This window comes from Anticarsia gemmatalis, chromosome 29, assembly GCF_050436995.1.
Source record: "Anticarsia gemmatalis isolate Benzon Research Colony breed Stoneville strain chromosome 29, ilAntGemm2 primary, whole genome shotgun sequence".
NCBI lineage: Eukaryota > Metazoa > Arthropoda > Insecta > Lepidoptera > Erebidae > Anticarsia > Anticarsia gemmatalis.
Genome location: NC_134773.1, coordinates 350,410 through 362,945, shown reverse-complemented (window position 1 = coordinate 362,945; position 12,536 = coordinate 350,410). Strand labels below are relative to the sequence as shown.

The following is a 12,536-nucleotide window of genomic DNA, read 5'->3' as shown; positions in this document are numbered from 1 at the left end:
CCCCTCAGATACATTGTGCCCCTAACATAGTGTGCCCCTCAGATACATAGTGCCTCTAACATAGTGTATCACTCATATACATTGTGCCCCTAACATAGTGTGTCACTCAGATACATTGTGCCTCTAACATAGTGTGTCACTCAGATACATTGTGCCCCTAACATAGTCTGTGCCTCTCATATACATTGTGCCCCTACCATAGTGTGCCCCTCATAAGCCATATGCCCCTAACCTAGTGTGTCACTCATATACATTGTGCCCCTAACATAGTGTGTCACTCAGATACATTGTGCCCCTAACATAGTGTGCCCCTCATAAGCCATATATATGCCCCTAACATAGTGTGTCACTCATATACATTGTGCCCCTAACATAGTGTGTCACTCATATACATTGTGCCCCTAACATAGTGTGTGCCCCGCAGATACATTGTGCCCGTAACATAGTGTGCCCCTCATAAGCCATATATATGCCCCTAACATAGTGTGTCACTCAGATACATTGTTCCCCTAACATAGTGTGTCACTCATATACATTGTGCCCCTAACATAGTGTGTGCCCCTAACATAGTGTGTACCCCTAACATAGTGTGTCATTCACATACATTGTGCCCCTAACATAGTGTGTGCCTCTCAGATACTTTGTGCCCCTAACATGAACAGTGCACTTAAGATAATTTGTGCCCTCAATATAAAGCGTCCCCTTGACAAAGACTGTGCCCCTAACAGTGTGTCTCTCAGATACACTGTGCCCCTAACATAGTATGTGCCCCTAAGATAGTATGTGCCCCTCAGATAGCTCTTGCCCCTCACACTAACACATTTATCTGTCGCAGCGTGCCCCTGGTCCGCGACGGCAAGTACGGCGAGAGCGTGGCGCAGGTGGAGGAGCTGATCAACCGCCACCGCGACCTGGAGGAGACCATCGACGCCCAGCGGGACAAGTTCAACGCGCTCAAGAGAATCACGCTGGTATGCCGCTTTGATACCTGATTAAGGCAATTTTGACTAGGAAAAAGTTATATCATTAATTTTATTAAACATATCGAGTTCCTTCGTGTTTCGGATGGCATGTTAAATTGATCTTTGACAGTCGTTAACAGTAGTCAGAAGTTTGAAAGTCTGACAACCAGTCTTAGTATAGTGTTATACCAGGTAACTGTGTTGTGTAGGTCTGATAGACAGTCGCTGCATGTACAATACTGGTATTCAGCTGCATCCGGTGAGACTGGAAGCTGACTGCAACATAGTTGAAAGAAAGGCTAGACTGATAATAATAGAATATTGCCTAATAGTAGCCAGGAATTCGTATGTAGTGTGTCCGGTATATGACACGCTTGCCCATTACTATATGGGACTTACATTATTAATAGCAAAATATGGATGTATTTCATACACCTCTGCCTATACCTTTGGGTATAATTGGCGTGATATTATGTATGTAACATTCTTAAGGCAGGGAGTATTTTTATAGGTCGTTGAAAAGTATGTCATAAAAAATTTCTCATTTTTATATGGGGATGTCAATCTCAACAATTAGCTTATTAAATTTATAAACGGAAAAATGCGTCGTGGCGCATTTTTGCTGAGGCATATTTCTATGAGAATATCTATTTCTTTGCGTGCTCAAATGAATTTAACAGGACGACACTTACGCGAGTGAATCCGCGCGGGTCAGCTAGTATAAACTAAATACTGTTCCCTACAGGTGGAGCAAGCGTTCCAAGCGCAGCGTGACGAGGAGGAAGCGGCGCGGCGTCGCTCGGCCGAGCGCCAGGAGGCGGAGCGCCTGCAGCAGTACCGGCGCCGGGAGATGGAGCGCATCACCGAGGAGAGGAGGAGGGAGACGGCGCCGCCCGTTCCCATGGTCCGAGAGGTATGTACACCACATGAGGATATAGGAAGGAGAAGGGAACCACATAAGGAGTCACGGAGTTGTGGCTAGCTTTACGCAGTATGTTAGTGGTTAAAGCCACTAGCAGTATGTCGGGACGTAGTGGGTTCGATTTCTACATGGAACAATTATTTGTGCGATCTACGAGGGTTGATCCAAAAGTAATGATAACGAAGGTGATACACGATGATTACAGTAAAAAAAATGATTTCATTTTTTACATAGTCTCATAACAAGTTAATAAAATTAATTGATCTTTTTTTTAATCCCAATTTTCCCATAGAAATACCTTATCTTGCAAAACTCTCCCAAAATGCCCTAAAATCACTAGTCACTTCGCGATTATCGCCAAATTTTTTGCCTATGAGGTGTTTTTTAAAAAATTGCAATTGATAAGATTAGCTAAGAGATGGATCTAGCAAATAGGGTGGGTGATCAAGCAATCCGAAATCCGTTTCTTGAATGGCAGCCACCGCAACTGCGACCTTGTGAGCCAGAGCTGGCCTGAGTGAAACAGCATTCCAGCTCACACTTTCCTGAGTTTTTTTTTCATGATAGCTTCCCTTAATCTTCGTGTTTGGTATTTATAATAAAAGCCTATTATAATAGCTCTCTTTTTCAATTATTTTACTGAAGTGATTCTTTCAGTGTTTTGAAAAGAACACGCGGGAATCATACATCGACCTTGAAACCTTGAATTTCTCCTTTGTTGGTGAGAAGGCTCTTTTCCAAGTCATGGATAGTTGCTTGGTTTTGGGATCAAAATGGTGGGTTTTTGACTAGTCTATTGTCAAATAAGTGACAAAAAAAGTCCTTGATCCGTTTGGAACTTTCCAAGATTCACCCTCGAAATGTCGAAACGTTTTCGCTTTCGTTCGCCTTTTAACATTTTCGGTTCCTGAGGCGCGGAAACGTTTTTCATGAGGAACTTGTTAGAGAAGACCCCTAAAATGCTGCCCATATGAGATGTCTATAATCTTAGCTACATATTTGATGGTCATTCTTTGATCTGCTAACACAATATCTCCAACTTTTTTGACGTTATCTTCAGTAAGGGCGGTGGAAGGCGTTTTTTTGCGATGTTCATCTTCAATTGAAGTTCTTCCAATCTAGAACTCTTTTCTGCAACGTGTAACTATGGGAAAAATAAAAACAAAGTCCCCCAATGACAGCAACAAGTCGCAATGTACTCCTTTAGTGGATTTTTTTTTCAGTCGAGGGCATTGACTGATTGCTCTAATGACGTTTTTTTAAATTTTGATGTTTTCTCTGCGACAGCTCCTATTTAAGTGAATGTATTTACCAAATTACTAGGACTATTGATATGATTTTTTTACCCCGAGGTAGAGGATCTACAAGGAAGCCAACAAATTGGTTTTTGTATATTTGCGACGACTAGAAGTAGCCGATTATCATTACTTTTGGATCGACCCTCGTACTGGGTTGCTTCCCATCTGGTTGTATATTGTGCTCGTTGTTTGTATATTTGTAAAAGTTCCCTCCGACACAAGAGCAATCCCTAATGCGGGAGTTGTCTTTTCAAAAAATTATAATAAAACAGAAGTCTTTAATTTTTCGAATTCCTGCAATACGCAATATTATACAAGATTACTAAGGTTTTAGACATGTACGTAAATTGTAGACTTCTCATCAATTATCTGAATCTATACTAATATTATAAAGCGGAAGAGTTTGTTTGTTTGTTTGTTTGTTTGTTTGTTTGAACGCGCTAATCTCAGGAACTACTGGTCCGATTTGAAAAATTCTTTCAGTGTTAGATAGTCCATTTATCGAGGAAGGCTATAGGCTATATTTCATCACGCTACGACCAATAGGAGCGGAGTAGCAACGAAAAATGTTACAAAAACGGGGAAAGTTTTGACCCATTCTCTCTTATGTGACGCAAGCGAAGTTGCGCGGGTCAGCTAGTATTTAATATAAATGGATGTAAATATTAACCTGTATATTTCGTTCCCAGAGCGAGCGCGAGCGCATGACGGGCTCCGTGGCGGCGGCGTCGTCCGAGGAGACCCTGTCGCCGGCGCCGCAGTTCGACCGCCTGCCCACCAAGAACGAACAACACGTCAAGCGAGCCGAGAGCATGAGCGTGAGTACTTCACTCATACAATCATTCTTTTATCCTTTCAAATTCTCGTTTTTATTCATTCGTTCATTCTTTCAGACTTTCATTCATTCATTATTTTAGTCTTTCGTTCATTCATTCATTCGTTCATTGGTCATTCCGTCAGTTTTCGTTTATTCATTCATTTGTTAGTTAATTCATTCGTTCATCCATTCGTTTATTTGACATTCCTTCAGTGTTTCGTTTATTCATTCATTCGTTCATTTTTAATTCCTTCAGTGTTTCGTTCTTTCATTCATTCGTTCATTTTTCATTCCTTCAGTATTTCGTTAATTCATTCATTCGTTCATTTTTCATTCCTTCAGTATTTCGTTCATTCATTCATTCGTTCATTTATCATTCCTTCAGTATTTCGTTCATTCATTCATTCGTTCATTTTTCATTCCTTCAGACTTTCGTTCATTCATTCATTCGTTCATTTTTCATTCCTTCAGACTTTCGTTCATTCATTCATTCGTTCATTTATCATTCCTTCAGACTTTCGTTCATTCATTCATTCGTTCATTTATCATTCCTTCAGACTTTCGTTAATTCATTCATTCGTTCATTTATCATTCCTTCAGTATTTCGTTCATTCATTCATTCGTTCATTTTTCATTCCTTCAGTCTTTCGTTCATTCATTCATTCGTTCATTTTTCATTCCTTCAGTATTTCGTTCATTCATTCATTCGTTCATTTTTCATTCCTTCAGTCTTTCGTTCATTCATTCATTCGTTCATTTTTCATTCCTTCAGTATTTCGTTCATTCATTAATTCATTCGTACATTCATTCTTTGTTTTGTTCTTTTATCATTAATTCATTCAGTAAAGACATTTAAACTGACATAAAAAGAAGCGGTTCTGAAATAATCTTCATTTTTGTTTGTACAGGTGGTGAAGACACCTAAACGCACTCCGTCGTTCACGACCAGGCGTCGAACCCAGAGCTTCCGTCGACACAGACGTGGAGACATCGCTGATCTACCACCAGTCGAGATTGAAGGTAAGCAGGATTTAACTTATCAAGATGACATTTGGTAGTCCCAAATTAGGTATATTGTGAAATATTAGCTATTGTTTGGTGTCTGTTTACCCCTATGAAAAAGGCGTTATTTCAAGTATGTATAGATAAGCTATTAGCTTTCGAAAGCTATATTTCGATTTAATTTATAATAATAAATAATAAATGAATTTAAACCGTTACTGTCCCACTACTGGGCAAGGGTCTCCTTCCGTAATGAGGGAGGGGGTCCTTAAGTCCACCACGCTGGCAAAGTGCGGGTTGGGGACTTTCCATGCCCTCAAAGAATGTGTTAAACAAATTTTAGACATGCAAGTTTTGTTTTCCTTCACCGTTGGAACAAGTGATTATTATGATTCTTATTTCTAATACACACATAACTTGGAAAAGTCATTGGTGTGTTGCCTCTGGTTTGAACTTGCGACCACTTGCGTGGGAGATGTCACTTTATACGACTCGGCTATCACTGCTCCAAAAAAAGTAGTTATCCTTTATTTCGTAAACTTCAAATAAAGTATTTGAAATAATCATATTATTATATAAAAATCAACATAAACATGTAATAAAAATGACAAACAAACAATTTTTTTCTATATTTTCCCTCTAAAACAGCGGTTCCCAACCTTTTCTTCGCCCGGGACCACTTTTATATTATTCTTGATAGCAGGGACCACTATGTAAGTATATTAAAATTAAATTGTAATAATCGTCCTGAAAATTTTGAATTTTTAAATCATTCGCGAACCATATTTTGACTTCCGCGGACCACGGACAACTGGTTGGGAACCACTGCTCTAAAAGAACCAAAATAACTTTGAAAAGTAACACATATGTTCTTTAAGTAACCATAAAATACCACAACAAACCCTAAACCAACCCCTCAACCCCCGCAGGCTACCTAGAGCGCAAGCAGGAGGCGGGGTGCGGCGGCAAGCGCGCCACGGTGCGGTCGTGGCGCTCGTACTACTCCGTGCTGTGCGGACAGCTGCTGTGCTTCTTCCGCGACGAGCTGGACTTCGCCAGCGCCAAGGCCGCCGCGCCACCCGTCGCTATATTAAACGTAAGTGCATTATAAACCGCGCAACTTCATATATGAGTGAATCAGGGATCAGTCTTCCCCGTTTTTGTAACATTTTTTGTTGCTACTCCGCTCTTAATGGTCGTAGCGTGATGTTATATAGCCTATAGCCTTATTCAATAAATGGGCTATCCAACAGTAAAATAATTTTTCAATTCGCACCAGTAGTTCCTGAGATTAGCGCATCAGTAAAAATTTAACCTATTATTGTTCCACTGCTTGGCAAGGGTCTCCTCCCATAATGAGGAAGGGGTTTTCAAATTTACTACGGGCGTAAATAGTAACGCTAGGACGCCTTAAAAAGACATACACAGATCATATCGGTGATGTCTTGTAAAGGTCAGGTGTTCGTAACCGACGTTCCTGTATGACAACATGTATGTATGTGAATGAGGCAAGGGAAGCAAGGGAAGGATCGTACCACGTGGCGTTCTATGGTCTCTGCCTACCTTTATGAGAGGAAGACGTGATTTTCATTTAACATTTAATTGCACGTTCGACGCAGTGGGTAACGTGGTCACCTCGCCGCAATAACCGTAGCGCCGCGTGTGGTTACAATCACACCCGGGACTAATATTTGTGTGATGAGCACGAGTATCTGTTCTGAGCTTGTTAATGTATCTATATAAGTATTTACATGTATATGTATAAGTATGTATCAGTTATCTAGTTACAGTACAAGCTCTGCTTAGTTCGTAATCAGATGACCGTGTGAACAATACTATAATATTTATTTTCTATATTTTAACACAGTTAATTACTTGTTATATAAATATGTTTGTATGTTTGTATGTTTGCAGGCACGTTGTGAGCCAGCGGGTGACTACACTAAGCGCGCGCACGTGTTCCGCCTGGCCGGAGCCGACGGTGCCGAGTATCTGTTCGCCTGCTCTTCTAAGGAACTTATGAAGGTAACGTATTTTTCACTTATTAAAATAACACGCTCATAGTCACCGGTCGGTAAACGATCTGCGGGTTAAGCAACCGTTAGCGCGGTCGTTATGTAGATGGGTGACCGTGTGATGGTATTGGAGTTGAGTGTCTCCGTGCTTCGGAGGGCACGTTAAAAGTCGGTCCCGGTTGTTGTCAATTAAGATAACAGTCGTTAAGCCATGTCAAAGGCCTTTCGGGCTTGAACAACTTTGACACTAGGTTGACCACTAACCATACGATAATAATATACTTTTAAAAGCAAAAGTTAGTCTGTGAAATTCTCAATTATTACCTTGAGAAAGATATTTGAGTTAGGGGGGTCACCCCCTACACTACCATTGCGTGGAGAGATCGTGGGTTCGATTCCCACACGGAACAATTATTTATGTGATCCACAAAAAATTGTTTCGGGTCTGGTTGTATATTGTGTCCGTTGTTTGTGTGTTTGTAAAAGTCCCCGCGACACAAGAGTAATTCTAACCCCCGGTTTCTGAAGTACATTTACCGGTAGTTTATCTATTCAATAGTGTCAAAACTCATATAAAGAAAACGCTATTGAATAGATAAACTACCGCTAAATGTACCTCAGAAACCGGGAGTTAGTGAGGTAGTTGTAAAAATACATTATCATGTACTAGCTGACCCGCGCAACTTCGCTTGCGTCACATAAGTGAGAATGGATCATAATTTTCCCCGTTTTTGTAACATTTTTCGTTGCTACTCCGCTCCTAATGGCCGTAGCGTGATGTTATATAGCCTATAGCCTTCCTCGGTAAATGGACTATCTAACACTGAAAGAATTTTTCAAATCGGACCAGTAGATCCTGAGATTAGCGCGTTCAAACACACAAACAAACAAACAAACAAACTCTTCAGCTTTATAATATTAGCACATTAGTATATATATCAATCCTTGTTATGTTACAGGAGTGGGTAGCGAAGTTGTCGTTCCACGCGCAGTTACCGCCGGAGTTACAGCTAACTCCGTACTCCGCGGCGCCGCCCGCCGACTCGCCCACCGCGGAGATGAGGCGCCGGTTACATGAGTAAGTTATATACATACATAAATATATATATAATTTTATTATTTAGTGAATAGATTTGTACAAACATCTTTTTTTAATCATGTGGTGTTTGCTGTCGTCGCAGTTTGAAGTCTTTAATACTTTGTAAATATTATATTATATTTTGACTTCTTTTTGTGGCGCTGTCGGTAATTTATACCACTGCTACTGTCTCGGGTTCGAATCCTGGGTCGGGCCAGTAAGTATTTTTTTCGGAATGTGAGATTACTTTGGAAATTGAGATCTTAGACCTCCATGCCTCGGAGAGTAAATGTAGACTATGATCCTGCGCCTGACCTCTCACTGGTCGTGTCGGTTATCCGTCCCACCAGACTATGAGAGTGATGGAATAGAGAGTGTACCTGTGTATTGTGCACACACTTGGACACTATAAACAAAGTCCTGCACCGTAAGCTGGTTTCAATGAAACCAGCTGCTGTAAGACATTATTATTATGAGATACTATAACCCTACTCCTCCCCCCTCCAGGAACGCGTCCTCGTCATCATCAGCGGCGTCGTCCCCGGAGCCGGGCCGCAAGCCGCGCAGTCAGGCGGAGATCCTGCAGGAGCACAGGAACAGCCAGCAGGAGGCCAGGAGCCAGGAGAGCAGGATCAGCATGCAGGAGCAGAGAGCCTCCGCTACCCCGGAGAGAATTGGTGAGAATTGAAAGAAAATAATCCTTTTGTACAAACACAATGAGTTAATGCAATTTTTGTAAAGTTTAGTAATATAGTGCCTTTGTGACGCAGCTGGTGTATCCGACTGCTGAGCATGAGGTCTTGGGTTTGATTCCTTATTAGTCTTTTCTAATAAATATTTCTGAATGGTCGCCCAGATTTTTTTAAGTTCTCGATAATTGGCAATAGTCTCGCCCCCTATAAAATGGAACTAACAGTTTTACATTACGATAGGTGGATGTAGTCCATACTTGGTGTCTACACCTTCGTGTATAACAGGGGTGATGATAAAAAATACTTTACAACTTAAAATATTAATAATATTATTTTTATTTAGAATCCACGGTGCTGCCGTCTTTACCGCCGAGACAACCCCCACCACAAGATGAAGACGCCACTGAAGTTATTTTCAGGTAAAATCACCCCCTTGGGGGATGGAATTTTCAAAAATCCTTTCTTAGTGCTCCTCTACACTTACTAAGGAATGTTCATAGCAAATTTCAAGGTAGTACGCTCAGTTTGACGCGCCCATAGCCAGTTGCGCTCGCCGGTCGGTAAACGATCTGTGGGTAAAGCAAACGTTCGCGCGGTCATTCCATAGATGGGTGACCGCATAGTGGTATTTGAAATGAGCATCTCCGTGGTTCGGAGAGCACGTAAAAGTCGGTCCCGGTTGTTGTCGATTAAGATAACAGTCGTTAAGCCACGTCAAAGGCCTTCGGCTTGAACAACTTTGACACTAGGTTGACCACTAACCATACGATAAAAATACGCTCAGTAGTTTCGGCTGTGCGTTGTCCATCAGTCAGTAACGGAAGAGTTTTATATATTTATATTATTACAGGAACACGGAACAAGGATCGAGCTCGTGGGGCAGGTCGCGGTTCTCAAATGGAAGAGACATCAACTCAGAGTTCATCAGATCACAGAAAGACGGTAAGTTACTATAACCCATTAATGTCCCACTGCTGGGCAAGGGTCTCCTCTCGTAATAAGAGAGGGGTTACACCTTGAGTCCACCACGCTGGCAAAGAAGACTGTTTCTTCAAGAGCTGTGTTAAACAACTGTCAGACGTATTCATCACGATGTTTTACTCAGAAATATTATTGAAAAAAGCTTTTGTTTCGTCTATTGTGATGTCCTGTGAATGTCCTATTTTATATATTTAAACATATTAATATTAAAGTTTTCAATTATAATTGAAATATTATGTATATATATAACAAATAACACATTAGCTCATCACGGAGCCCCCCCGCTCCCAATAACGGGTCCCCCCGACCGGCCGCCGGTCCCCGAGCGAGCGCCGAACCTTCCCGAACGCGGCCCGAACTTACCCGAGCGTCAGCCGACGTCAGCCGAGCGACAGAGTCAGGACAAGCAATCAGTCTCAGCGTTAGTCAACAGTTATCAACAAAGAATGACTGGCAACTGGCAAGGCAGAGATGGCAATAGGAATGCCACGTCCTGGCAAGCTTATAGCCAGAATAGTCAGAATAATAACTGGCAAAATGTGGAGACTTCGCACTTTTATACGGCGGAAACTGGTCAGTGTTTTAATGGTTCAGGTGGATTGTAGTTTACTAACACTAAGCGGTAGATTTTTGGCTCAAAATAGGCTTTAATTTATAAAATTTCATTAAACTAAACTATATAGATGAATGTAAATAATCCTGTGTTACAACATGTATGTATGTGAATGAAGCAAGGGAAGTTTGTAATGATCGTACCAAGTGACGTTCTTTAGTCTCTGTTTATCCCAATCAGAAAAAGACATGATTTTATGTATGTATTAACATAGTACTGTCCCATTGTTGTGGAAGAGTCTTCTGAAAGAACTGTATACAACTGTCAGACATGTAATTCATCACGATGTTTTCCTTCACCGTTATAACAAGTGAGCATTATTTCGAACATATCACTTGGAAAAGTCATTGGTCTGTTGAACCCTCGACAACTTTCAATGGCATAAAAAATACAGATTTTTTATCATATTTTTTATGTAAAATACTTTATTATAGTAATTTATAATTAACTAAAACTATACCTTAAATCTACCGCTACATTAGAACCCCTATTTACGTGAGATTTAAATTATTTGCAGCAAAATATTACTAGTTTTTTAAAAGTCTATAGATATTTTTTCCTGACTTATTTGCTTTTGGGTTCCTGTATAAAATATAAGCTATATTTTTCATTTCTGTATTAGCTAGATGTAGTTTCATTACGTAGTCATTTTTGTATAAATGTTTAACTATTTTATTCTTTCAAATAAGGATGTTTTTACAGAAATATTAATTAGTCATTCTATTTAAACCGTCAGTTAGATAATTGAACAGGCGGACTAAAAATTTAAAATCACTTAACATCCCTATTACTGTATCTCTTTAAATTATGTTGGTATTCTAGTATCCGTCATTTGAAGCAAAAGATAAGGTCTTACTTTTTGTATGACTGCCTCTGTGGCGCAAGAGGTCTCGGGTTCGAATCCTAGGTCGGGCCAAAATATATTTTCTGAGTTTTTCGGTTAAAGAATGAGGAGATAGCCTAGTCTTTTTATTGTTTTTGGAAAATTTTTGCTCCGATTGTCGGCTACCTACTAAATCTGTGCTTTTTTATGGTATAAGGATTTCAATATTTTATGTTAAAAATAAAATAAGTCATTTAGCCTTCTAATATAAAAATAAGCTGTGACTTCGCTGTCTGTCTGTCAGCAGGCTGTATCTCATGAACCGTGATAGTTACACAGTTGACATTTACACAGATTATGTATTTCTGTTGCCGCTGTAACAACAACAAAAATTATAAAAAATGACTTATTTTATTTCACAAATATCTCATAGCTTTTGTTATTACTATTGTAAATACTATTATTATTATGAAGTGTCTATATTTATTATTTATTCTTGTTACGCACTCAGGAGCAAGCCACCTGCTTTATATACTACATCGAGTTCAATGTACGATATATTATATAATAATTTATGTAAAATGCTATTTATGTTATATATTTGCTTGTTTTATAATTACGTAGTAATTCCCGTGTCAGACTAATTACTATTAGTATTGTCTAATTTATATTAGAACTAGCGGACCCGACAGACGTTCTCCTATCTAATAAATAAAAAAATAATTAAAAAAACATTGTCCAGCGGACAAAATTGTGAATCTAAACCATTCTCAGATCCCCTTGAACACACACGAAAAATTTCATCAAAATCGGTCCAGTCGTTTAAGAGAAGTTCAGTCACATACACACTTACAGAAGAATTATATATATAAAGATTTCTCAATCGTAGTTTGGTAACGTGCCCGGTATATGACAATAGGCTCGCCCGCTATTGAATAGGGGACAAGTCTATAGCCATATACTATGGACTAAGATTATAATTGGCGAAGCGTGTATTTCATACACCTCTGCCTGTACTTTCGGGGATAACAGTCGTGATATTATGTATGTATATGTAATAAAATGTAGTTTGTAGTTTATGCTTTTTATGTGCTCTTATGTATACTATTTATACCCGTGCCTCGGAGAGCACGTGTCGCCGTCGGTCCTGCGCCTGACCTCTCACTGGTCGTGTCGGTTATCCGTCCCACCAGACTATGAGAGTGATGGAATAGAGAGTGTACCTGTGTATTGTGCACACACTTGGACACTATAAACAAAGTCCTGCACAGATGGCCAGTTTCAATGAAACTGACCGCCGTAGCCGTATATCGGCTAGGAGGACATTTTATAT

The 12,536-nt window shown here is 40.0% G+C and overlaps 1 protein-coding gene across 1 annotated transcript in view; it reads left to right on the top strand.

The window, feature by feature from the left end:
• The window catches only part of kst (spectrin beta chain, non-erythrocytic 5 kst), a 111,263-nt gene that overhangs the window by 94,909 nt on the left and 3,818 nt on the right, over window positions 1-12,536 (top strand). Inside the window, exons 72-82 of the mRNA XM_076133091.1 lie at window positions 836-971; window positions 1,708-1,875; window positions 3,872-4,000; window positions 4,908-5,019; window positions 5,931-6,097; window positions 6,916-7,026; window positions 7,976-8,094; window positions 8,602-8,771; window positions 9,130-9,205; window positions 9,637-9,728; window positions 10,032-10,340. Coding sequence (XP_075989206.1) covers window positions 836-971; window positions 1,708-1,875; window positions 3,872-4,000; window positions 4,908-5,019; window positions 5,931-6,097; window positions 6,916-7,026; window positions 7,976-8,094; window positions 8,602-8,771; window positions 9,130-9,205; window positions 9,637-9,728; window positions 10,032-10,340 — 1,589 coding nt within the window. The remainder of the gene's footprint in view (window positions 1-835; window positions 972-1,707; window positions 1,876-3,871; window positions 4,001-4,907; window positions 5,020-5,930; window positions 6,098-6,915; window positions 7,027-7,975; window positions 8,095-8,601; window positions 8,772-9,129; window positions 9,206-9,636; window positions 9,729-10,031; window positions 10,341-12,536) is intronic.